Genomic DNA, 27,333 nt, shown 5'->3' on the forward strand with positions numbered 1-27,333 from the left:
ACATTCCTGGCTTTTGGGCATGGACTGCAGCAAAGGAAAGCAGCCATGCCTGGGAACAAGAGTAGGATTCCCTGGTGCCTTCAGAAATGTTAGGCAGTCAGTAAGGTTGTACTGCTCACACATCTTCCGGATAAAGCCATTTAAGTAGATTTTTGGTGCTAAGGAAACTTTCTTCTGACTAATCTGCAGGAACTCTGGGGGAATTTTGCCTTCCTCTGTAGCAAGAGGGAATTCTCTTTCTCCCGTGTTCTTGCAGTTTGTTGTAGTTTGTCTACAAAGACCACCTGGCCTGAGTGGGAGGTCTAGAAAATGAGCAGCCACAACGCACAGAACACATCTTTTATTCAGTAAGCAAGCAAGCACAGAAGTATAATGTGTAGTGCTTAATATTCATACAGTACTAAAAATAGAAAAATAGAAATAAAATTTCACTGAAAGCATTTTCACTCACAAATATACAAGGAAAAGTGCTGTCAAGCCACATCATGCTACACCACTTGCCAGTTGCTGAACTGACAGTTTCCCAACAGAACTGAAACACTAAAAACTAGTCCTTCCTCACAGTTTTTGGTGAGCCTGAACATTTGACTAGCAAAAAYGGGCCTCCTGCAGCTGAGAACCTAAAAAGCATAGATGTCATTACATAATGGAACAATAAAATAATTTGGGAGAGTTCTATAGTGATAGTAGCCTGCTTCAGGCTGTTCGYGTAGAGAATAAAAAAAGGAGAAACAAACTTGAATACTGATTATAATCCAGATCAGTCATGGCTAACAATTCCTGGAACTTATTGTGCATGGATACTTGTGCAATACTCCCACCTGCTGGCATATCCATCAACTCTCTTCCTCGGCTGCTGCAGCTCCCTTTGCCTGCTTTAGGCTGACACACATCTTCCCCTTAAGTCTGGTGGAGGCCAGGAAAGCAAGCCCTAAACAGTGCCAAGTGCCCGTACCTTTCAGTGGAACTGGAGCTTATCCAGCACCAAAACTTCTCCGGCTGTCCCTCAYGGGAGAAATTCACACCCACACAGCAAAATGACGCGGGCTGGAGACTGATTCTTCAGGACAGTCCCTGCACCAGATGCCTGGCTTTTAAACCCCATTTTGAGGGTCTGATCTAGAGTCGAGGGTTTAAGAATCTTCTGTTTGCTGACCCAGAGCATGGAGCTGAACTGCCTCCATCAGGAAGCAGCTCCGAGCTGTCTCCATGAAGGTRTGGGTGGGATTTGGGATCAGACTGACAATCACAGCTGTAAATCATAACCAGCCCTGCCTTGCAGAGTGTGCCAGTGCACAGAAYCTACTCAAATCACACAGGTAAGGGTGTGCAGAATCTAATGTGAACCCCACTTGGATCATTACTATTTTGRAATGGGATTTATTTATACTTGGTTATACCTGCTATAAAAATAAATGTGACGATTAACCCCTGAGATCATTCTAGCATTCTGTTTTGGCCTGTTACTTGTTTCCCTCAGAAATAAATTTTTATTTGGTTTACGGATGTCTATTTAGGTTCTAGTGACAAGCTTTTATAAAACACATTAAATAATCAATGTGGGGCTGAAAAGGTGTACATTCTAGTTGCATATATGATACATACCTTATACGTATATAATACATTCCATAACAGCTGAATGTTCTAGTATTGTCTGGGGCGTTCTTGCATGTGGACAAAGGACTTAAATACTAGAAGATAAACAGCTGTTGAGGATCGAAGATAATTGCATCTGATATGGTTTACTTAGATTGTTTTTCTTTCTTTAAATCTTATTACACATAATAGCTACAGTAGTTTGTCCAGCAGGTAATAAATGAATGCATAAAGCACTTCTAGCTATATCTGGATATCATATGCATGCATATTTTATAAATAAAAATCGAAYGTGAGGTCACATTTTCCCATCTTCTGTTTATAAACTAAATCAAATTTCTCATTCATTGAAACAGTGAAGATGTCTTTCCATAGCCCAACTCGTCCTGAAACACAGAGAAAAAACACAGGTCAGAGAGTGGATGTATCAGGACACCAAACATCTACAGTCCAATTGTGCAGGRCACTAAGCATCAGCTGGGAGATTCTAATCAGTCTGGGCCTTCACTGAAAGCTTAATCAGACCTAAGGCAGTTCATTGTCTTACCCAATTACCCTGGTACAATCATTGCAAAGCCTTAAAATAAATACCATATACATCTTCAACTGCACCAGCCTGGTATAATACAGGAAAAACTCAGATTTGTGCAAGACTTTACTCTGGTCTTATTCAGAAATGAACACAGCTTTTGGGTTGGGTGTTCACTTAAATGTGGATTTCTGGTTTCAGTGCAAATGATGGCTGTTTAATAATTCCAACAGTTTATAACGGATTTCAAAATTACCRTGCCTCCAGCATACACTGGTTAGAGAACTGTCTGAAAAGTACATGGAATGTGTGGTATAAAACTTATCACTGAAGTRTAATATTTTAATTTCTATTGTTTTGTGTCTACAGAGAAGTCCAAAAGATGAATTTCCCAGTATGGAGAGATTTGTTTGTTAAATACAGGTGCCTAGTTTCTATCTGTGAAAGAGCACAAGTGCCATGCACTCGGCTAATGCCACTGAAATTTTAATTTTGAGCATGAGGAATAGGAAGCTTTTGGGGGGTWCAATATGGACACTGAACACCTTCCTCACACGAAGTATTCTGTGCAGCCCACTCGTGACCCTGCTGAACCCATCAGCAGCGCCCTAAATAACTGTTTCAATGCACCCCAAAATATATTTAACTCAAAGTCAGCCAGGGTTACTCGTGGCTGAATAAGCCTCATGGAAAAACCAGACTGAGAGGCCCAATTCTCTTCTCATTTATGCGGGATATAAAGACAAAATCCAGACTTGTTCAACTGGAATAAATGAAAGGAGAATTGRGGACTGGGCTACCAGAGTTTATCATAACAGCAAGAACAAAGCTACATGCAGGGAGCTTAATTATGCATTTGATGCATAAGAAGAATATCCATTTAATTCAATTACCACTGCTTTTATGCAACAACTTTATAATTGAGTCCAAAGACAAAACTGTCTGAAACATCTACATATTACTTATTAACATGATGGTATAGCATGTGTTGCAAGGACCAYTTCATGCAATCGGGGCTTTTCTATAACTCCTGAAGGTATGATAGCGTCCTGKTTTCTTTTCAGGATCCAACGACCAGAATAACCTGACACTGAAAATGTCATTTATTGTTTTCACCACATTTCTCATGTATTTAAAAAAAAAAAAAAAAATCAAGCAAATGCTTACAGTCATAAACATCTGATACTAACCTAAATTGTGCTCTGGCAACTAGAATTGCAAAAAGTACAGCATCAAGCACAACCCCCTGTATTTCCCATTCAATAATGATAATATTTTCTTCTCCTGCTTGGTAAATAAAAACCTTTTATTTCTGAGTCTCCCTAATAACATGTATGGACAAACGACAAGTTTTACAAATGACATACACAGTGGATTATTTGTAACATTTTTTCTTTTTTACCATATGAATTGATAGCTTGTCAAAAAGTCACCCACCTGGTTTATGATTTGAATCATGCAACTGCGTAAATTATGATGTGATAAGAGTCAAATACAAGTAACATATCTAATCATTGTTCTGCTTTCACAGCAGTTCAGGGTTATCTTCAGAGTAAAGATCAATGTGCTAAAAGAAAAAAAAATGAAGAACTAAAATAAAGCAAAATAATAAAGTAAATGTAACTAATGACAAATTAAAAATATTTGAAACAAATTACAATAAGCTGTCATGTCATTGCCACCATTCTTTGTCACAGAAACAAAGAGAGAAAGAACAAAGCACTGCTAATGAAGCTACATTCTGAAGTAACAAAATATTGTAAAAGCCAAAGACAGCAAAGAAAAGAAATTCAAAATAAGGATATTTASACTAAAAAGCACACAGCGAACAAATGACAAAATATTACATTAAGTGCCACAGTTCCCTTCCTTCTCTACTACAAAATGAAGGCTTCTTTGTGAAACATTTGTAGACAGCAGAAATAAGAGGCTGTGCATCTTGGCTGTGGGTTTGCAGRCTGCAGTCCAGAACTGGGAACACACCCCAGGCACAGAACAGTGCCTGCARCCAAGTGGGCTTGTCTGGGGGAGAAATGGCCAGCAGAGCTGGAGAAGGTCCCACCCGCAGCTCCCTTCCCCTGCATTTCCACCTCACCTTCCTTTCCGGCCCCAGGGATGGGATCTGGGCTGTGCAGGGATGGGATCTGGGCTGTGCAGGGCATGGTGTCAGTGCCACTGCTCCCCACACCTCCAGGGTGTGTTGGGAAGATCAGGAACTGTCCAGGTCTCTGTGGTGTGTGCAGGCCAACAAGGAGGACACAGCCCCTCTGCAAAGCCTTGCACCCACAAGAGCACCTTATCCAAAGACCTCGGGGATCTCACAAGCTCATTGTTCTGTCATCTTCTCTTTGCAGCACAGCAGCAGCTTGGCAATCAGTTTTCCAGGTGCTGCTGTACCAACAGAGCACACAGCCCCTGCAGAACCTACCAGGARCCTTCCCACACCTGTGTGCACAGGCACAGCCAAAGCAAGGAGGGGTGAGCGGTGGCTCTTTGCCATGTGCCACATTCTGAGATGGCTGTTTCAACAAACAGGACAAGGCAGCCTAACTCACCTAACTGACAGTCAGATGGAAAAGTAGTACAGAACTCCAGTGAACCTGCTTTCATGGGAGAGCAAACCTCAAACAAACCTGACTGAGTGTTGCTAAGATTCATTTGACAGACTTTCGTAAGGCATGTGATTTTAGTGGGTTTTCAGTACAGCCACAGAATGTCAACAAAATGTATTATAACTGAATAAATAACAAGCTAATACAGAATTAGTAGTCAAGATAGAATGATAATATTTGGTATTTTTATCAGAGATTAGGAAACAATCATAAAATTTACATCTGATATAATCTGCAGATCACATGAAGGCTGGCTGAAAGCAGTAGTAAAGAAAGGGCACAGAAATCTAAGAGCWAAGTATTGCTGTCATAATCCCTGGATAAGGGACAAAAACCTGTTAATCAATTCCTCTGAGAGGCTATGTGGTCATGATAAACACATGTTTCATGTATGATGCTGTACCATAAAGTGCTAAAATGACTATGGGTGGAAAACAAGGGCAAGTTCCAAATAAAACTGGATTAAATTAGTGTATTAAGTGATTTTACGATTGGATAAGGCATATGTAGAGGTCACACAGGAACTGACCATCCTGACCTTGTTCCCTCCTTTTAAAAGTGCTGTAATGCAGCCAACAGAAAATAATATAAAGGAGCCTACGTTCACTCTTTTATGCTTCTCAAAGACAACTGAAAGGACTTGATTTCTTATCAAAGGACAGATGTATCAACAGATCAAATGGCACCTTCAATTTCCTAGAGAAGGACCTCACCAGATTAAACATCTGGAAGCTAAATACCTTTTAAACAGCTCAGATAGGCAACAAAAATAAGGGAAGCTATGGCTCCTTGAAGGAGCAGGGCAGCATGAAGAGCTCAATCCATCAAAGCAAGACAAAGGCTGTCTGACAGAGAGGTTTGTGTGGTGTTGAATGCACATTATTAATCTTGGATTCTTCCATCTTTTCGGTCACTTCCAACTTGATTTCAGAACAGCTCAGTGCTCAGATTGCACCAAGAGTCAGTTACCTCCCCTCTTTTACATGGCAATATTTTGCCAACATCCGACACACCCCAGAGTTACTCAGTTGCTTCTTGCAACTTCTCCAAGAGGAGTTTTACTGCGGGTTTTAAACATACCCCTGCCAACAGGAAGAGCTTCTGCATTACAGCACTGATCAATGAGCTGATGGCAGTGTTCCACCATGGTTTCCAACTGTGCCTTGTCATAAGAAACTCCTAAGAACCTCACCAGCTGCTCAACCATTGTTGCTAGGTCCTGTAAGAGAGCATTTAAAACCCAGGTTATTTCACAATATTTAAAATTACATTTTTAATGAGTTTAAGTATTTCAAAATAAGTTATATTCTGATGAAAAATGCAAGTGCAGAAGTTGTAGATACGCCACTGCCTTRAAGTTTTGCCACCTTCCAATTTCCTAAAAAGAAACACATTCAAAGAAATTAGAGTAGGACCGGTTGGCAGAGAACATGGCCATGTAACCTCTTCAGATGCTGGAAAAGGGAAAAACTTAAAAATAATTGTGATGCTTTCCCTTCAGAGAACACCCCACCCTTTTCTGATCCCTTTGGTATACCAGATCATTTCAGAGGATTTAAAAGTCACTTTGATTTTGACCTTAGTCAAATAAATGAGTACAAATGTTAGGACAGCCCTTCTTCCTTTGTCAGCTTCTGGGTCTGCACTGATGTACATAGAAAAGATCTGGTGAGGTGGCCTCTGAGAATAAGCATTAATTGACATCTCCAGAATTACAGGGCTCCTCAGCATGAGTTGCAGGGACAAAATGGTAATGTTTATAGGAAGCAGAAGGATGCCATGATGCCACCAGCTTTCAGCAGCTGGTGAGCATAGCAAGAAATACATCATTATTCAAAACCATGGGTCTGATAATTTCAACTAAACTTTACTTACTCCAATTGTATTTTAGAATCTTTTTTTTTAGAATACCATCTATCAGAAGGCTCAGTAAAGCTGGAATTATAATTTACCCAGCTTTACTGGGTTTTGTCCTGATTTTGTCTTTTTACAGGTTTAGAAACTGGAGCTAGGTTTTTCCTGTGTTTGCATTAGTTTTCCAGTCAAAGAAATGTTTTGAAGTATTTTCATTAACTCTCAAAAATATATTACAGCAATAATAAACAAGTAGCGTTTCTATTAAATTTCTGATTAAAGTGGATTGATTAGTCAGCRAAGTGTAACAACCCAATAATTATATTCACCTTATGCTATATCATCATACCTCGTTGTTTTCAATGTTGTTTCAGAGAAAACAGTAAGAACAACCAAATAATCACAATAAATGCCAGATATACAGGAAAAAATACTGATTATATACTTTTTTTTTCCTCATTGACACAGGACATACAGCAAGRCATTCATTTTAAATGAATGCTCAGGGCTGAGTGTAGCAAGTACTGAACAGTTTCACATCACTGCCTTCTCTGCAAGTAGTTCCATGCCTATGGATGCAGGCAGACTCCCCAGTAAATTAATATGTATAGAAGAGTGTTTAAAGTCCATAGAAGCTACTGAATTTACAAAGCCAGTGCTTTTAAAATGGTATCAGGCATTAGGGAGCCCAAACAAGGACATAAGAATGTAATTTTATGCTTTATGTATTTTAAAAACTGGGATGCTAAGTGTAACTAAAACACCATTTTGCTGATCTAACCTACCTTATGCATATCTTCATACTTGAGAAAAAGTACATTGGAATCCATGTGGTGTTCCCAAAACTCTTGCACATGTTCAAACCACGAACCATATCCTACTACAAAAACATTATGATTGGCATGAGGAAAATGAACACTTGTTATTAAACCATTTTCAAAAAGGAAAAAAAGAAAGAGAAAAATGAAATAACTGGAGTGGTTTATAGCCCCAGGACAACAGTGTCTTATTTTGACCCATGTGATTCCTGGAAGCCCTAATCCTCCCCCCAAAACTTTACTCATTTATTTTCCAGTCCTCTGATTAAGTCCACATTTCACTAATTTCAGACGATTTACACATGTCTATCAGAGATTCAGCCACGCTACTTGGTACTTACAATCTCTAGGATCTCTTTTGCTGCCTATATAACTAGAAGATAACCCCACAAGAAATGCATTCTGCATATTTCTCTGTTACCCACAAAGTACCTCACATAATCAGGACAGGAGTTTAGCAAATATGCAAGAAGTTTTTCAATTCTTTCCCAATATTTTTTTGGTCAATTTCATCTTTTCAGCAAAGCAGCTATAGAAAAATAAAACAAAAACTTTTTAGGTTTGTATTTTGAAACCACCTTTTCCCTTTGAAAAATAATTGTTTCATCCGGATAATTGGAACACTGATGWGCTAGCTTCATGCATCAGTTTCTTAAGGGTATATAGAATGAGAACAACAAAAATGGAATCTTTACAGTGCCTTCATAAAAACTGAAAATTGGTCAGTTCGTTAAAATTATTTTCCTATGAAACTGATSTCTCTGTTCGTTGGAAGTGTTCAAATTACCAGGATTCTGCTGTATTGCTTCCACAAGATGCAAACATTCAGCTAAATGGTAGATTTACTGTGCATCACAAACATTCCATTTGCACAGTTATGGCCACAGAACATGCTGTGATGCTTTACTGGCTCCAGGAGGTTGTGATAAAGTCAGCTAGGTGCTACAAGGTTAGACACAAATAACTCTTGGGATACTTACATGGAAAMGAGTACCTAACTCTAAGATGTTTTCCATCTTAGAAAACCATCTAATGCTTATGTCTCTAGTCTACAAGTTCCYGATGACGGGCTACAGGCAAATATTCTATTCTCAGGGAATGCAAATGAAAAACTGAAGGTGGGGTGGAATGGGAGGAGGGCATTCATCCTCCCTGCTCAAGCTTGTAGGATAAAAGARCAGCAAAGGTTTTTTAAGGCCTGTTAAATAACCTCCATTGGCAGGCTTTACTTTTTTCTTCCCTTTAGTCTTACACAGCTCCTTCAGCAACAACTCCCCTAAATTCCAGGTTTGCTACTCTGGATCTAGAGCTGTCAGAGCTCAAGGTACCTGGTGAATTCTTACTGTCACATTAAGGTATCAGAGGCACTTTTGTGGGGAAATAAAAGGCAGTAGGAGTGTTTTCTCTTCCCAGCTGAAGAGTGTGGCAATCCCTTGGCAAAAAGCCCAGTGGCAGTCAGTTATGTGAGAACACAGGGTTTGCCCTCCCATCAGCTGCCTGAACCAGTGCAGTGGAGCTTCTCCAGGCACTGCAGCCTGAGTGGGAGCACGGTGGGTGTGCCATGAACACTCCTGGATCAAAGRAGCTGCTGGCTGAGCAGCTGGTGGGTTCCTGCAAAGCAGGTTATTGCATTCTCCTTACACAGTTGCATTTTCAGACAGCAGCAGCCTGCAGCTGCCTTCTCACAGGGTCTCACTCGAGCTCACTGGTGCACCCAGATCAGGCCCAAGCAAATTGGAGAATTTTCTGTGTTAACTGGTATCTTGCAAGGCATGAGCCTTGAGCTTTTGGCTGAAATTTAAATATTAAAGGAATTACCCATGAAATAACCCCAAACCTGAGGACCAGAAACACTCCTGAGAAGAATCTAACTTTTCAGTGAGGTATAACTGAAAGCAAATGATGCTGGGASTATTCACCACTTTTTACAAGATACCTGGCAGCCTGCACACTGAATTTTAGAAGAGTAGACCAGAATCTTGTCTAACCTAGGTGGAAAACTGATGAACCATGGGGTCAAATAGTAAGGCAAATAGTGACAAAAAGCACGGCTCATAGTTTGCATGGACAAATCTAAATCCCCGCAGCGCTATCCGTAGCAACCTCCTCGCTGTATATGCAAAACAAATGCACCTTTATCCAGTTCACTTCTGTACTTGCAGAAGGAATGCAGAGATGAAAATAAATGTGTGCAGAGAGAACAGCTCCTTACACTTGTCATTCATAAACCTTCTGCAGAACTCCTGAAAGGTTCCTCTGTAGCTCATGGTCCTTAGGGAGCGGTGGAACTGGTAATAAGACACCACCAGGTCTTTGGGGTTTCGAGCCATGTATATTACCTGTGATATGGGGAAAATCATCTTATTGAAAGCTTTTTCCTCATTCCATTTCCCMAAGCACTCACACAACTACTCCCAACACAGTTAAACAAACACAAGCTCATTTTCACCTTTGAATTGCCGTTGTGGAGGTCCGAAGGCAAGAACCGATAGGGCAGGTGGCTTTTGATGAGGCGGGGGGACGTCAGTTCCTACAATAAAGCAGAGAGAATCATTTCCCATTGGACACCAGTTTGGGGCACATCCTGAGCTGTCCTGAACTGTCACACTTGAAGTTCTCTACTACACTGAGTTCCATTCACAAATTCACTTCCTAAATTAACAGGGGTTTGGGACTAGAAATCAGGYCAGGGAGTYACATCTGGTTTTTGAATATCAARAGGCTGGATAATGYGTTGGGGGTTTTGTCATTTTGGGGKTTTATCCCTTTGGTTTTCAAAGTACTTAGATTATTAATATCAAATTAGCTTTGCTTCCACTGAAAATCTTCCACTGAAAAATATTAGAAACACTGAAAACATAATCCCTAACTTCTTCAAAATTTTACCTTTSCATTTTATTTTATCCTCAGAATGAAACCCAAAGGTTTATCTGAGTGTGTTCRGACAATATTTTTCTGTAATTTGAGACACGATGTACATTCGACATTTGTCGAATGGTACAAATCATGTTCTGCTATTAAAAACTGAATAAATCCATATTGAATCAAGCTGCTAGCACATGGCATAGATAAGAATGTGTAATCTCAAACTAAACCTCTTATTATTGCCACCACTTTTTTGCATCAGGGTAGCACTGAGGTCTCGCCGGATTAGGCATCGCAGATGAAAAAGAAGAGCAATCTCTGACCTCTAAATACTCTCAGCCTAAAGTAGGCTGAGGCTGCAGTTGTCATTGACCACAAGCAGCTTAATTCTATCCCTGCCAGCCTCAGCCTGCTCAGTTCAAGCAACACTGCAGCTGTCASTGGATGGCCCTGTACAGTTTTCCTRTTGATACCAAGATGTGCCTCTGCCAGAAGTGGTTGCAGCAGGGGCAAGATCACACTAATGCACCACGCAACTTCAAGGACTTCATGGGATTCTTAACAGCGTGGAAGTCACTTCATGCAGAACATTTSAAACCCTTCAAACTACACCCACAGAGTCTGTGGAGAGCCAGGATCTGTGGATCTAAARATTGAGATGTGTAAATTCAAAGCAGTGGGAATACAGATCCATGGATATCTGATTTTGTATTTCCTCTTTCACAAATTTAGGGAAGGAATCAAAGCAAATTTGCCTCATTTGGGCAGCTCCTATTTACATAAGCAAGAGAGCCTGGAACTTTTATTCAGCAAACCCACAGCCAAGATATTTAACACATGGAGAAACATTCAAATATTAAACAGAATACAATAAAGCTTAATAAAGGCAATTGAAAATAACCTTATCAYACTGTGAATCATTCCAACATTCTGAACAAGTCCAGTGATGAAAAGGAGAARGACACAGGATAAAATGAAGTGATAAATATAGAACAGAGGAAAAAAGTATAMAAATGCTGAAAGAATTTCTTAGCAATAAACTGTACCTTGATGATGTCCAGACCAGGCTGAGGGTACTCTAGGACTGGAAGTTGCTCATCTATATTCATTAGTCCAATCTCATCTGGATCAGCTCCCTGACTCACTAGATATACCACTTCCTGCAGCAAGCCTGTGCCTGCATAAACCAAACAATGAGAGAGAACAGATTGTATTACAGTCCTTATCTAAAACAGAACCATATGAAGGGAGACCTAAACAGAGAAATAATGGCAACTTTTGTCCTCAACAGTCTGCTGCGAGCTAAGTCTGTAGCTACTGTTTTAACATAGTATGTCAGCTCCCTTAGTTTTATTTTAAACACAAGCAGATCGTTCATGCAAAGGACCTGAGATATTTTTCTTCAATAACAATTTAAATACATTTCTGTCTCCATATCATTTAACCCATGAATTGCAAAGCACTTAACAAAAAGCTTCACCTCTGTAACGTTACCTAGGCGAAATACCACTATTTCCATTTTAGAAATTGAAAAATGAGGCAAACAGAGGTCATCCAAGTTCACAAAATGCATCAGTGGCTGTACCAAGAGACCTTTATTCTAAATTGCAGGCAAGGCCCCTGTTATGCAATGATTTGAGAGTCTATTTATGCCTCCAGGTTATGGACTGGATAAAGCCCTGAACACATCAATGCACAGAGTCAGTCACAAGCTTTAGAGGCCCTAATTATGAATCTCTCCCCAGTCTGAGGACATTTACAAAGCAACCATTAGATGTGATGGCCAATGACTGCACTTTGGAAAATTAATAGGTGCTTCAGTGAGATGTTTGGATAGGGAAACTATTTCAAAGTGATTTTACCTTCAGGCAGATAGGGAACCCTCAAAACAGGCAAAGGTACAGAGATACCTGACAGAGTGTTATGAAGAGAAAGGCAGGGGTTCTTGGTGGAGGAACAGAATGGGGAGAGGTCACAGCGAGACAGGGAAGGGACCCCACAGCTAAGATGAAAAGTCCCAAAGGTGTGGGACATCCTAGGAACTGCAAAAGACAGGCCCATTATTTATGAGTTGTGAGTGGTAAGGAAGATGAGACCAGGATTTATTCACTGTCTCATGTTATCTAAAGGAACAGGTAATGGTAACTCGTTCCAAGGCCCAAACCTGCCCTAACATCCCAGTCTTGGGAAACATGAGCTGTAAACTCTGAGATCATGTCTATCGTTACATTTGAACTTGAAAATAATCTGTGAGTTGCAAACCACTTGTAACATTAATTCACATTACCTAACAGGAATGTACACACTAACAGCACCTTTGTACCAATTCTGTATGTTGTTCCCACACAAAAAAAAATCCTACTGTATCAGTGTTGCAATTATCTTTTAGTCTGAGACAGAAACAGTTATGTGAGGCTGATGGTTGGASTGAACACAGCCTGGATACAAAGTGAAAGAACACATTATTCCAAGAATTGCTTTGGAGAGTAAGCATTTTAAGATTCCTTTGTTCCCTCACTGCTGGGTAAATTAAAAAARGTTTGGGGAGRGGGGRAAAAAAAGAGAAGATACTTATACATTATCAGAGACAGCTGTCACACGCTYGATACACACGTGCCCCCGAGGCTGTTCATGCTGCATTTTTAAGTTCAARCATATATTTTATGCATTAAAATTAACATTCATACAGTACTTCAGYATCAGTCCTTGCAAGTCTGAATGAGCACAACCCTTGTTCTCATTAAATATTTATTCTGATAAGAAACACACTGGTTCTCCATAATTTATTTCAGTATTTCCAATTCCACCTGCAACGAGAAATGTTATTACAGCAGCCCTATTCCATAAAAGGAAAAGAAATAACTCTATGGAGTTAAACAATAAACAATTTTTTTGTTGCTCAGCTGCTTTCTAGGCAAAAATCTGCCATCTCTATGTGCCTCTGAATACAGAAAGGTGGCAGGGTCGAGGCAGAACCACACTGAAACCTGAGGAAAGCAGCGTGTTCCCTACCAGCTCTCCACAAAGTCCACCAGAAAAGTTAGAAGTGAGGGCCAGGCAGCACAGCCCCCATGGCCTTACCTAGTTCTGCTGAGACCTATGACTGTGCAGAAGACTTGGCTTGATTGCCATCAGATCCATGGAGAACTGCAGAGGTGGGAAAGAACATATTTCCCATCCAAAGTGGGGGTTTGGAAGCTCAAAAGTCTACATCTAAATGGTGATGGTATTCCCACCAAAACCAGTAACACACTGAAAGAGAAATGCTTCAGGCAGGAAAATAAAGATCCCCCTCCCTCCCTTACATGTCCTTTAAAACAGTGTTTAAATCTGTGGGTGTCAGTATTAATTATTATCATGCACATACACAAAGTCCTGTTGTACGTTTRTAGCGCTGCACATATCCAAATGATACAGCAAAGAGAATTCCTGCAATATTGCTTCTGCCAAGGGGAGGACTGCAAGCTGACAGTTCAGACTCCTGGCTTCTGACCATCCAGCAGGTTGGAATTTCTCCAACCTACAACTGCAGCAGGATCACTGATTCAAATTTCCCTCACCCATGAACTCTATGCTAGTTTTCTCTTTTGTCACTCACTGTGTTAACCTGATTTTTTCCACATTAGCACTAAAGTTACTGTGCTTTGGAATTTCAGGCTCTTAATGAAAACTAAGGAACTCACTTTTGAGAGAACAGTGATTGTTTTGTCACTCCTAATAAATTATTATTTACCACACACACACACACACACACACACACACACACATTCCAAGAGCTCCAGGTAAAAACAATTATCATTGATCTGGTTTCCTGTTTAAAAGAACAAATTAAAGTATCACATGCTTATTGTTTAAAAAATAAAACAAACTAAAAAAGCTTATATATATATAAATATACATATACATATATAAATATATAAATATATATATATAATTAGATATGTATGACCTCCTTACATCTCTACTAAAACCAACTCCAATTAAAGGTATCAGAGCTGAATGTTGTTTTGGTCTGAAAACGATGACTTAACCTAGCAACAGGSAGCCCAAATTCCAGGCCTGTCTGCTACGGCAACATCTTCAACCCTGGGAACAACAGCTGGCTGGAAAGCCAAATAAACTGGGATACTGTACCTATCCATGAGATGAAAAGCCCAAGTCCAGACTAGGACTAGCAGAATTTATCGAAATGCCACAGCATGACGGGATGTGAGTCTTGTGCTGCAGTCCCTGACTCCCCCCGAGTGTGAAACACACAGAAATCTGCCAATTGACCCAGCTGAATTAGTGATCTCTGCAGAGGATTGCAAGAACCATCATTTTATGGATAGAAGGTAAATTCCTGAAACTGATACTATCAAAGGAGATTATGCGAACAACACCAACAATCCCAGTCTATCACAAAACCTGGCCAGACCTATATGTCACAAAACCTGGCCAGACCTATATGTCACAGAGACTTTCTCAGTAAAAGGAAAATTATGACATTTGTTGAACAGAAGAAAAAAAAAAAACAAAAAAAAAAAAAAAAAAAAAAAAAAAAAAAAAAAAAAAAAAAAAAAAAAAGAAAAGAAAATATGCAGAGCTTCTCTTTGTACTCCCTAGATTTCTGACCCTGCTGAGGCAATGGATGCTGTGCATCTCTGGAAGCTTCACTGCTTCCTCCTTGTGCTGATGAAAACCTGTGCATGTACATGCACACTTTACTTGGGGTGGTACARAAGCATAACACAGGATTAACTGGTAGCTTTCAGGCAGGAGGGACCAGATGCCACATTAAAAAGCACCCAGCAATTCTACCCTTTCTTCTTCCATCTGCAGCAGACCCACATTTCATCCTGAAGGAAGATTGCTCACCCTGCTATCTCCAAGGTCATATTGCCAAAACAGACATCGAATTCATGAACACTCATCCAATTCCAACTAAAATGGAGCCAGTCAGCATCTGAGGAACTTCAGTGCAATCTACCTGAGAAATGCTCTTCCTCACAAGCTCCTCTGTTATGTCAATGAAATGCCTCAGCAGAACACAGAGTGTTACAGTTTATCACACAATATCTGGAAAGAGAGGGGATGCRAAGCAGCTGTGAGGAGCTACTGACAGAATCTGCAGGCTTCTAGGAGACTTTTAAAATTATCTGTGARCTGTATTTCTATTCAGCATAACGGCATGTACAAAGGCAGCCCAGTTCCAGCAGTGGGAGAGTGTGCTGGTGGGGATGCACTGTCCTTTCCTGTGCCACCGAAGGACTCACAGAAACCAGCACTCATTAAAAATCCCATCACGCCCCAGCAGTCCCTGTGACTGGGAACTCTTCCTCTGTGCTCTTTCCATGGCCAATGCCTCAGCAGCAAAGAGCAAAGGCAGTCCATGGCCACTCTGCTCCTCAGGAGCTGCTGCAGCACAGCGAGACAGACACGGCTCAGAATCACCACAGCTGCTCCTTTCGGCTCCTGTGCATTTGATGTCTTCCAGTGTCAAATTTAGACACTGGGAAAGGGAGAAATATTCTTTAGTGCAGATGTCCTCTGGCTTCTCTCAACACTTTCTGACTACTAAGACTCCTCTGAAATCACCAGACACCACAGATGTGTTTAAAGTGAGGTGGCAGGTATAAAACCGTAAGATTTCCTGTGAAATTTTGCTTCTCTACATGGTTTCTAAGGTAGTTTCTTTCAGTTTCTCTTCTTTTACCAGCCAAAACAGGACAAACCTGCAGCCCAAGGATGCAAAAGCCTTTGGTAWCCCCTTTATTCACCCCTTGTTGGAAACCACGTGGAAAAACAAAATAAAGAAATACTAATGCTAGTAACATGGCAACCCACTTGCCTGTACTTTATTTGATCTGCCAATGCTCGACCAAATTTTGGCTAATCCGATGCAACCGATCCATTATGACTCATAACTTTTTTATAGCATTGGTAGATGCAAGTGCCCATTAAAAATGAGGGCTGCTAAAGCTGCCAGAMTGGCCTGCAAGTGCTGTAGAGCAAAGCCTCACATCATTGTTCTAATTGCCTGCAAGTTCATTCCCCCTTCGCTAATTTTGGTGTAAATCTGAAGGTCAGTATGACAGATTCCTCTTGTCCCTACAATATTGGAGGGAAAATTAGATTTTTCCATTAGAAGAAAAAAACATTTCCAAAACGTTASAGTATCTCCTCTTGAGGCCTGTATGTTAATATTCTTCGATGTGTTTGATTTTTACTTGGCTTAAAAATAGAGATTTTCATTAACAACTAGGGTTTCAAAAATAAAAATAATACAAATACCTTGATACTGTATTCTCCAATTCTTCCGTTCTTAAATGAGACTGAGGACTCAGAATAAAGACTGAAATTGGGGTGTTAYAATGCCACACTATTTTTTGTGACTGACCAATTAAGTATTTATTAGAGGGGCCCAATTTTCAGAAAGGACTGAATACTCATCCTCTAAGAYTACTGTCCCTTTTATATGATCTAAATAAGTCACTATTGCCCCATAGTCAATAGTGACGTGTCAAGGGAGTTTGTGGTACACAGGGAGCCTGAATCCAGATCTTCTGAAAGTGAAGGCAACAACTTAAGTAAGACTGGACTTAAAATCAGCRTTATATATACAATTTTCAGCAACATTCAGTAAGCACAGTCTTAGATTTTYAGACTTCATTATCAATTTAGTTTTCCATTTCCAGCTACCAGCTTTTAAACCAAAACCAATGGGCTAAATTCTGCAGACATGGGTCTATTAATTCTCAGTTGTGTTTTGAATATGTTTTGCCAGAGGCTATAAACAGCACACTATGAAAACCCTATTCTATTTAGGAGGAAAACCTACTTTCTGTTGGGTAAAACTGCTGTCACTGAACTGTTTACACAGATGTATTATCAACAGAATTATTGCCATTATGTCCAATATAGGATCCCAAAGCACTGCTTTAATGAACTGGCTGGTTACAAAGCAGTGCTATTTTTGGCTGATGCATTAGTACTATATTTTTTCAAATGGCCTGAGTCGTGTTTGTCCCTTACATTAGCCCAGAAGCTACTCAACAGAGGACAGGATGAGAAGTGCACATCGACCACAGAGCGTCTGAGGCTGGCACGGACAGCTGGGACAGCCCCACTCCCACACTGCCAGGCAGGCGGCCACTGCTGTCCCCACCAAACACCAGCAACARCCTGAGAAAAACACTCCTTTGGAGCATGCTGGATCCTAAAACTGSAGCAACACTAGTAAATAAACACACCAGCTCCCGTACTCTGGGAGGATTTGTGGCACAGCCAAACCCACACCCACAAGAACCGATTCCCCAAAAAGAGTGATCCGTGCATCACTGCCTGGGAACAGCCCCGGCTCCAGCTGTCTCCCACACCATCCTGGGGAGCACACTGGGAAYGCCCAGAGCTGCCAGGGAATGTGCAAGCAAGGAAACAGCATGGATGAGAGCTTGCCAGAGCCTCTGCCTGGTGTACTGATTAGCCAGTGTAGCCATGGGGAAGGAGATAACCAGATTTTCTGTTTCCTACTTCATAAAACCACAAGAACAGCTCAACAGTCACATACACTCTAGCCACTGTATAAAACCCATGGCTACCCCAGTCTGTCCCAGCTGGGAGAGGTGTCTTGTTGAGGACACCTGGGGCAAAAAGCCTTTCTTTTCTATCYTTTTCAATAAGCCACAACATCATCATATGCTCTGCAGCAAGGACTGGGTAAGTAGTACCCTAACAGCTCTAAGAACTGTGAGTCAGGTCCACAGATGTACTGTTAAAAACAACAGGCCACATATTTGCCTTTATTTGCCTTCTGATGGAGAGTCATGATTTGTGTCTTCAAATTTGTCCCATGATTTCCTCATATCCAACTGTCCCAGATTTTGTCAGAGGTCCTTCACAGACAGCTRGTACTGGTTGGTTACAGACCTCTCTTGGTATCAGGTATTCAAAGGGAAAAAATATTTCACTCCTGAAGCTGTATCTGGGCTGTCCATATCTACGGATGATCATCCTGTCTGAACCAGGTGTCATCACTAAGGGAGTAACTTCACACAAACTGCTCCCATTCACTTAAAATGAGATCTGCCAAATTAGCTGAAGGAGTTTCTACTTTTGGCATCAACTCAGGTAGCAAATTTTTCCTGGGACAAACTAGAATGCATCCACACAAAATACTTTGTGGGTTATTTTTCTAAGGGGAATGGCAAACAGCAAGCTAAGGACACTAACAATCCTGCACACTAGCACAGCACCTTTAAAAGAGGACATTTGCCCATATCCTTAGATGAATTTTCTTTCAATGTCTTCTCATCAATCAAACACCGTCCCATGGTAAAAGACCACACATGTATCAGACCAAAAAATGTACYATACAACATGTAGAAGCATAGAAATAACAGAGAAGCCTGCTTGCTCTCTTACCAATTACTGACAGAATGACATTTCTGTTCACCCTTCCCACATCTATTTGAGGCTGACCAGGTCTAAACCAACCCAGCACATTAAGTTATTACCTTCTTTGCTGAGGCTCTTCCCTGGGCTGGACACCCTCACCACCCAGTTCAGACACCCACGCCCTCCATAACAACCGCATGATGCATCGGATCGTGCAGTCATAACAAAGCCTTGGCCAACAGGGCAGAAACTCACAGGGGAAGTGCACTTTTATAGTTAATACATGCTACAGGGCAGATTCTTTCTCAAGCACATCAAAATTACCTGGCAAACTCTGCCTATGTCAATCAGCAGTGGTACAGCCTTGCAGTGATGGCCAAAAGCACCTCAGCAATGTCTCAAATCTCACCTCCTCTCTGGAGCATACAAAACACGGTACATGCCCTTCAGCCAGGTTTGCCTCAGCTGTAGCCTGCCCTCCTGCATACTCTGGCAGCCCTATTCTCCCAGCTTTTTAGAGCCCATATCAAAAAATATGTCTAAATTGCAGTATATCCTACCTCAGCAGGAGCTCACAATCTCCAATAGAAAGTCTTCCCACTGTGCCTGATTTCCCTTCATTTTCACATGCTGTACCAAGGACAACAATGCARAAAAGAACTTTGCTGTGATGACAAGCCATTGGGTTTTAAAATCATGCTCAAGGRCTTAATAACATCAAAAAGAACTGCAGTTACCCTTAGCACCATTGATTTCTTGGGCAACTCTATCACACTCTGTTCTGTTCTTCAGTCATAATATGGTCTGTGAGTAAATGCAGAGCTTCTGTGTGAGCTCTGCTGACTGAGACAAGATCAGAAATCAGGGAACAGGGCAGCTCTATTAGAAATTTGTTTTGAGGTAGATCTCATACCCTTTCCTGTGAACATATTCCTCTCCCCATATAAAAATTTCAGAAGATGTCTGTCACTGCTCAAAATGCAATTCTCTGCCTCAGTTTCAACCCCTTCCACGAAAATTGTTAGGCAAAACCTGCCTACACATTTATGTGCATTTGYGCATATTAGGTGGTCAAATTTCAAGAAGGCAGCACACCAATAATATAATGTGAAACAGCTGCAGGTACAGGTTTAGTTATTTTTTAAAAGGCAGCACATTTATTTCAGAATTTCCAGAAACACCATTTAGTCTCTACACAACCTGTGCAGTCAGCTATTGCTTGTCTAAAGTCAGMGAGTAAAGCATTTTGTTTCACACAGAATTCCACTCAAATTACAGCTGCCCTAAGCAAAACCATTCTTCACAAGGTACCCATGCCCCCACTCATTCAGCACTCAGTCATTCCCCTGTCTGGGGCACTGCAGTTTTAAGCCAGCTACAGCCATTTCCATTGCTGCTCTTCAGGACTGRAAATGAAAATAGATCTGATTGGGAGTATAAAGGGGGATCAGCCAATYGATATCACCATGGGTTTGATGCCTAAAGATTTYAGCTTTTTATATATTTTTTTCATATATTTGTAGCTTTGTGGACTATAAATACAAGGTTATATAGCTCCTGGTATTTTTCCTACCATTTCTYTTAGATTTTAGAGTAATAAGCTAACCTCCTAACYAATTCCTGAAATACTRTTTAGTCTTCTTTYCATTTTTTTTTCCAACCAGACTCTGAGAAGACACTACAAGAAATGGGGTAAAGAAGACCYTGGATGAACTCCAATGGGGCAGAASCTGGGGGAAAATTACCTGAACAACTGCTCCTCTAACTGGACAATATTAGTTAGATATKCTAATTTGTTAAACTTAGAAAAATTGTAGAAATCTGATGCCAGTTGTGCCCATAACCATGGGGGCACCTGAAAGCTTCCAATAAAGGCCTGCTTTTTAATCTTACCATTTTGATACTCTTGTAAGGGTTTTTTCCTTTGATATTAGGCAACAGGTTTATAGCATCGCAGCAAAATAGTTGCAGAGAACACAGAGAACAGACAAAAAGATTATATGATTTATCCCAGGTCACAGAACCTTGTACTATAAAGTCACACCACATGCCCAGAATACCAAACTTTGCATCACTTCTAAAGCATTTTCGGGACAATACAAAGGGTAGTTTCTTCTTCAGCACAGGGTGTATGGGTCCCTGATGTACCCAACAAGAGAAAAGTCTTCATTTAACAAGACTGCATAATGAGAACAAAAAATGAAGCATTTTGTTTCCTTTCATTAATATCTTCACTGTGACAAATGAACAGCAGCATGAAATGAGAATTATTGGYGGTTGGGTTTGGCTGATTTACATCACTTTCTAATTCTTTAGTCTTTGAGGTCACTATAATTTAATACAGACAATAATGATTTCACATGTTCAGAATATACTTTTTACCCAGGGTAAAACCTTTTCTCCTTTTCTTGTTTTCCTGTGCCTGTTTACAAAAAAAAATGAAGTTGAGTTTTGCAGCACTTCACAGCAGGGAAGCAATTATACTACATTTGCAAAAGACCCAGCGAAACCTGTTAGATAGCTGAAGAATTCTTCCTTTTCTGAACCATTTGTTCTGCCTCTGGTAACACCTCTTCACTGATTTGATAAAAGGGTCATGAGAGAAACACACACTGCTATCTATTCAACAAAAGGAGTTTCCCTTAAATTCTTTTTCTCCACGTTTATTTCGAGTCTGAGGATATAGAGACTATTCAATTCTACTCACATKGAAATCAAATCAAGTGCATCAGTGGCAAACTTAACATCGCCTTCAATTACTTATTTTTTGATAGTGTTATTTATAATTTCTTTGCCTAGCAGCATTTGACACTGAGCCAATACCTGAAGGTATTTTGCGCTATATAGAAATAAAAAAGATAGAAAAAGTGCTTTCAAAACACAGGAACCCAGTGGCTCTAACCCCCAGAAATATTAATCTACAGGTGTTACTTTGTGCACCCCCGTGGTCCTCAATGGAGTAAGTTTAAGCTGTGGAGTATTTACTCTTCTCAGTAAGGAAGGAACATAATTTCAGTCACCAAGAGCRTGAAATCAGATTCAAATGTAGGCCCTGTCCACCAGTCCCTAAACAGACAGCTCACAAAGCATATCCTTATCATGCAATGCAGTTTGCTGTTCCCTTTCTGCTTTAATAAGAATTCCATTCATTCTACTATGGGAATTGATGCACATTCAAATATCATTAAAACAGAACAATATCTGGGCTTTATACATTATTTAAAGACACCAAGTAACTGTGATGTTACTGTAAGAGAAAAAGTTGTATACTATATTCTGATTTTAAAGATATCAACTCATTCATCTAGATTCATAAAATTAACAGAGGTTTCTCATCATTCCATGTCACAGGATGCAATATTGCTTCAAAAAACAGAGGTGAAATGAAAAGGATCCCAAATGTACTCTGTGTAAAAATGTCTTGATTTTTAAGCCRACCTCATGATTTCTTGAGGCATGCCCTTGGGCCAGGAACACTTGCATTAATTCTCTAAATGAAAATGGTTTAAGCCCAAGGCAACAAAATTCTGCAGAGGTTATAGGCCTATAAATCCAGCATACCAGAATCTGGCTCTTTTGCAACTCCAAAGCTGTTGTTATRAAATAACACCAACAAAGCTGTTGGCAGAAGTTCCATATGAGAACACTGGATATTAAGGCAAGTCGACTAATTTAACACACATGGATGCTGCTGTCCCCTGAGGAGCCTTTGCTACAAAGGCCATTCAGAGCTGCCATTARCAGGGAAACCTCTGCAATCCAATGCAGCTGCCACATGTCCCTCTGACAGCTCCCAGCTGAGAGTCTCCCACAGCTCAAGAACATCCCTGGGCAACCTTTCAGCCTGATTCTCCTCTCAGTTAAGACTGTGCAAACCAGGACTGACTGTCAGCATTGTTTCGACTTGTGCACTTCTGGGTGTCTGCAGCCACACGAACTCAGTCAAGCAATAATACTCTTTATGTTGAATAACAAGACTGTTACTGTGAAGTACAGTACTACTGATCTCACCTGTAGATATAACTTCATTGCCAACAGATTTTTATAGTCTGTGGAAAACAAGAAAGGTAAGATTGCATAAGAAGAACAAAGAAAGATTTTGGCATACTCATTTGGTACATTTTCTTTATAATGTATTTCTTCACTCAAGATTTTGCCAATCTGTTTTTATAACATGGTCCCACAAACAGCTAAGACTGATTGGAAGCAGAAACAAGAAGCCAMAGTTAAGAAATCCTTAAACCAACTTCACAGCCAAAGAAAAAGTACATGCGCCTACATCCCAATGGTTCAAACCTCTCTTTGCCTTAATTGGAGTAACTTTGCAGAGTCTAATTAAAGAATATTTTAGATGTTAATGAGCTGAAGTCTATTACTGGTGAATCAGACACATAAGAAAACTGGTGCTTGTATTGTACCCTCTGTATCTCATTCCCAGTTTCACAGTTGTCCCTGTCATGGCTGTTATGGTCAATGGATCAAACAACTCTTTCCCCATAACAGAAGCAGACCCTGCAAAACATAGGTGGAAAAACATAACAGGGGTTATGGGATGAGGGAAAATGGGTTGTGGAAGAATGCAGAGCCCCTGGTGTGTGGCAAGAGAAACGAAGGACGGAGCCCCTCCATCAGCCAGGGAAGGGACTGGTGCATCCTGATGACCAGCAAGAGGAAGTGCTGAATTCAGGAGTGCTAGAAACAGGAGGATAAAAGAGATGTGCATGTGGTAGAAGAGGCACACAGAACAGGAGAACCCACAGTGCATGACCTGTACACACAGAACCTCGAAAATAAATAACAAAATGGACAGCTCAAACTGACTTTCTCTGGTTCATTTCACGTAACACCAGAGCTAAGCGTGAAAGAATTCCAAAGWGAACTCAGTAAACATATACACACAAAAGCTGCCCTTGGACTGACCCACAAATTCAAGGCTGGCACTTCATTAAGGCAAAGGTCTRGAGTCATCACATTCCCTAACAACCAATGGGTAGTTACAAAAATCCAGTGGTACAAGGAAAAATGAGAATCGATAAAAAAACCCTCCAGGCAGGTAAGGCCATATGCAATGCTYGCTCTTTTGACCCATTGTCTGGCACCAAATGCAATTTCCCATGAACTTCAAACCGATACTTGCCCAACAACTGACTTTTTTCCACACAGAACTCCAAAAAATTATCTGGCAAAATAATCACCATGGGAGAGACAGCTTCATTATCAATGCAAATAGCTCGCTTTCTCAAATTACCAGTTTTGCAAAAGGCATGAATTTGTGGGCTTTGACCTAAGACTGCAAAATACATATCCATTTAAAACACACACAGGATGGTATAAAGGGAGTTGCTGTGCACAGTTGCTTCTGAGTGAGCACACGGACAGATCTCATCTGGTCAGGGTGACAACTTAAGGCACCATGAAACACTGAGTGAACCTGAGCTAAACTTCAGGGACTGATTTAATTCCACTGAAATCACCGATGTTAGCAAACAGCTAATGTGGCTCTTAGCACAGTGACTGAGGGAATATCATGAAAAAAATTTGTTTCTCCATTTATTCTGAATCTTAAGTTCACAGATAAGATTTTCAGTTTTTAAGTAGGGCACAGAAATTCTACAGTATGAGAGGGTTCAAGGCAAGTTGTGACTGAGGCACAGTGCTCCCTGTGAACAGAGCAATCTGTATCTTACCCGTGGTATGAGTTCCCATTATTTAATAGGATAGAGAGCAGCATTCTGGATTACATTTTTTCCTGCAAATCTGCGTGTCCCACTCAGCCTGCCTGCTTTGTCATTCTATGTGACAAAGTAACATGGAAGATGAAACTTTTTACTTCATTTCTTCAGGAGCAGTAGAATACCTGATTTTAAATTATGCACCACGATAAAAAAGGTTTTCTATAATTATAGGAGTACCATATGTATAAGCACGACACATTCACATATCTAAGTGAGTCTCTGGTTTTAGGCACAAGTTCTCCTYGTAGTCCAGAAGCTCCCAAAAGCTGTTACCATTGATTGGGCACAGGTGTTAAGAATAATTAAAGATATAAGGGATATCATTATTCATCCATCCATCRGTGGAAATCAGATTAAAGCAGAGCCATTTTCCATTAGGCTTATTACATTATTCCAAATAAGGCCACTGGAACATTTGATTTTCTACCATTATTGAACTGCTTTTTCCTGGGTCACTCCCAATTTACCAAGAACTGTAACTATTTCCAAACACCACCTCCATTTCACATGTTTGGAGCTTCATTGTCTATTCTTGCAGTGCAGGGTTTCTTCCAAATGGCTTCCAGACGCCTTCATCAGTCCCTGATGAGGGGACAGCTGAAACAGTCCTGGCCCTACAACAACTTGTGGATTTTCTTTGCCAGATAAGCCACCATATGGCCAACAGCTACTGCTGGAGCCTCCTGCTTGTAGCCACAGGCTCTGGCCACTCACACATCCAGCACACAGACTTGTTTGGGTGTTTTCCAGAGTTTGAGCAGATGGAGAGCTGCTGCTACACTGAACAAAACTGACTTCCTTAGGAACAAGGAAAAAGTTTTCCATTGAACCAATTCAACATTGGTGAGTTTTATTTTCTTGAAATATTGTTCAAACACAATTTATTAACAGAAACAAGGTAAGTGGTCCAGCTATGTTCTGCTTCTAACTATTACCAGAATAAACTGAAGCATTTCCCCCCAAATAATTACATTTTGTGCATGAAATCGATTTTCTAAACCTACATTTTTTCATTACAGCAACGTCGTGAAAATTCCAATTAGATCCAGCAAACAGAAAAATCTTTGTCAGTGCTATTGAGAGGCAGAAAGAKAAAGTTGAAGTTAGGGTAAAGCAGAGGAGTTTGGGGTTCTGGATTTAATTCCTGACTTTGCTGTCGACTTCCTGCATGACCTTGACTAAATCAGTGGGAACCATTCTAGGGAATCCGAATTTCTGCTGACCTGCCTGTCCCTAGCCAGCAGCCCCCTTTGAAACCCTGAACAAGCTGAAAACCAGAGAGGATCAAGTGACCAAACAAGCTTCCAAGGGTCTTGGTAGACTGTGCTTCAAAAAGGTGGAGCCTGAAAATGCTATTATTGTCTAGAGCCTGTCGCCACAACAAGGACATCAGATTACTCACCACCCAAGCTTCTCTTTCCAGGCAAATGAAATCCTATTTTGATCTCAAGGCTGCTCCTCCAGCTCATCCACACAATACTGCAYCTTCAGTTTTGGTGCCCCAGTTCTCAATCATCTTTTCCTTCACCTGGTGACTGTCAGTAAATCCTCTCACTGCATGTCCATTTTGTAAGTGGACAGTTCCCTGACCCTGGGCCCCAAGAGATCCAATATTATGTTGCTATATGCACAAAATAGCAAATTAAATATGATTATGCAAGCTGGCTTTCCACAGCCAACTGTCTAGCCATCAAAACTAAGCAGTTGCCAGCTATATTAATGATATCGTGGCTGCCTGCTGGCTGAGGTTGGCTGAGGATATTTAACAAAATGCCACTGTGAAACAGGGGTACAATTCTGACACAGGAACATGGTAGTCACAGATTCTCAAAACAGAAATCTTAAACCAGAAAGAATTAAATAGTGCTCGTGCTGCATACTATAAAACTTGAAGAAAAAACAGTTTAAAAGAACAATTAAAATGTAGCTGTCAATTCCTAATCCTTGTATTTGGGGGGCTATCAATCTAGATACTATTTCTTCTCTGATGTATTATCTGCCAAGCTCTTGCCAGTCTTTAAGAGCATAGCTAGCTCTTAATAAAATACAAAAAAAAAACCCCAATGACAAATGCTTGAAACTGTAAGAAATGATAGAAACACAATAGATACTACAATGTAGAAATGTGCATGTTTGAAGCAGCACACCAAGAAATTGAGCAGCATTAGCCATTTACACAACAAACAATGAAGTAAGTCAGAAACCTACAATACTGAAACAGTTTTACAAGGGCATTTACAGAGCTGACATCTGTTATCTCCAGTGGACTTTGAATTTCCTAGAAAGAGATCATCTCATTGTCAGGAAAAAAGTCACTCGAGAATGCACTTAGGCAAGAGTTTATCTGATTTTATCAGGTGGGGTGCAAAGCTCCCATATTGTCTTTCTCTTTGCAGGCAGCACTACATCCATGGTAATTCTCTTAAATTGTTTTGCTCAGAAACAGAGAGGATAAAAAATCAAGAAATAKGGTATTAAAACCAGACACCCAAATTATATATAGCAGCCAGAAAATGCATTTACTGGAGAAAACATGCAGTTATACTGCAAACAGGAGGCCTTTCTGGTGATTCAGACAGTGCAGCAAGAATGCACTCGGAGCACATGTTCTCCCAGAACGATCTGGGCAGCTGCCTCGGGAGTGCAGCACAGAGGGCAGGCTGTGGAGYACACACCAGACCTGTGCACCACATCAGCCATTCGGATTTGTGCCACAGACCTTCCCCATTCGACATCTTTGCTCAGCGAGATCTCCCTCGCCCGGAGCAGCATCCTCATCCTCCAGCAGATCGGGACCACCCAGGCGGGGTCACCAGGGCAGTGCAGGGTGCCAGCATGTACCCACCATCCATGGGTCCCCCACAGGGCCCCCAAGCCCTCCTCCATGCCTGGGACAGGCTCTCAACTCCGCAGAGCTGCGAGGGCTGCAGGGTGCAGAGCACCATCCC

At 40.8% G+C, this 27,333-nt stretch overlaps 1 protein-coding gene across 1 annotated transcript in view; it reads right to left on the reverse strand.

Moving 5' to 3' along the window:
- Positions 1-331: 331 nt before the first annotated feature.
- The window catches only part of SULT4A1 (sulfotransferase family 4A member 1), a 54,364-nt gene continuing 27,362 nt past the window's right edge, over positions 332-27,333 (reverse strand). The window contains exons 2-8 of the mRNA XM_057385451.1: positions 12,137-12,156; positions 11,321-11,500; positions 9,859-9,939; positions 9,622-9,748; positions 7,377-7,471; positions 5,818-5,956; positions 332-1,982 (exon numbers count right to left, since the gene is read on the reverse strand). Of these exons, the coding sequence (XP_057241434.1) occupies positions 1,870-1,982; positions 5,818-5,956; positions 7,377-7,471; positions 9,622-9,748; positions 9,859-9,939; positions 11,321-11,500; positions 12,137-12,156 (755 nt within the window). The 3' untranslated portion in view covers positions 332-1,869. The remainder of the gene's footprint in view (positions 1,983-5,817; positions 5,957-7,376; positions 7,472-9,621; positions 9,749-9,858; positions 9,940-11,320; positions 11,501-12,136; positions 12,157-27,333) is intronic.

This window comes from Malurus melanocephalus, unplaced genomic scaffold (assembly GCF_030028575.1).
Source record: "Malurus melanocephalus ecotype Western Australia unplaced genomic scaffold, MMel_1.1 scaffold_16, whole genome shotgun sequence".
NCBI classification, from domain to species: domain Eukaryota; kingdom Metazoa; phylum Chordata; class Aves; order Passeriformes; family Maluridae; genus Malurus; species Malurus melanocephalus.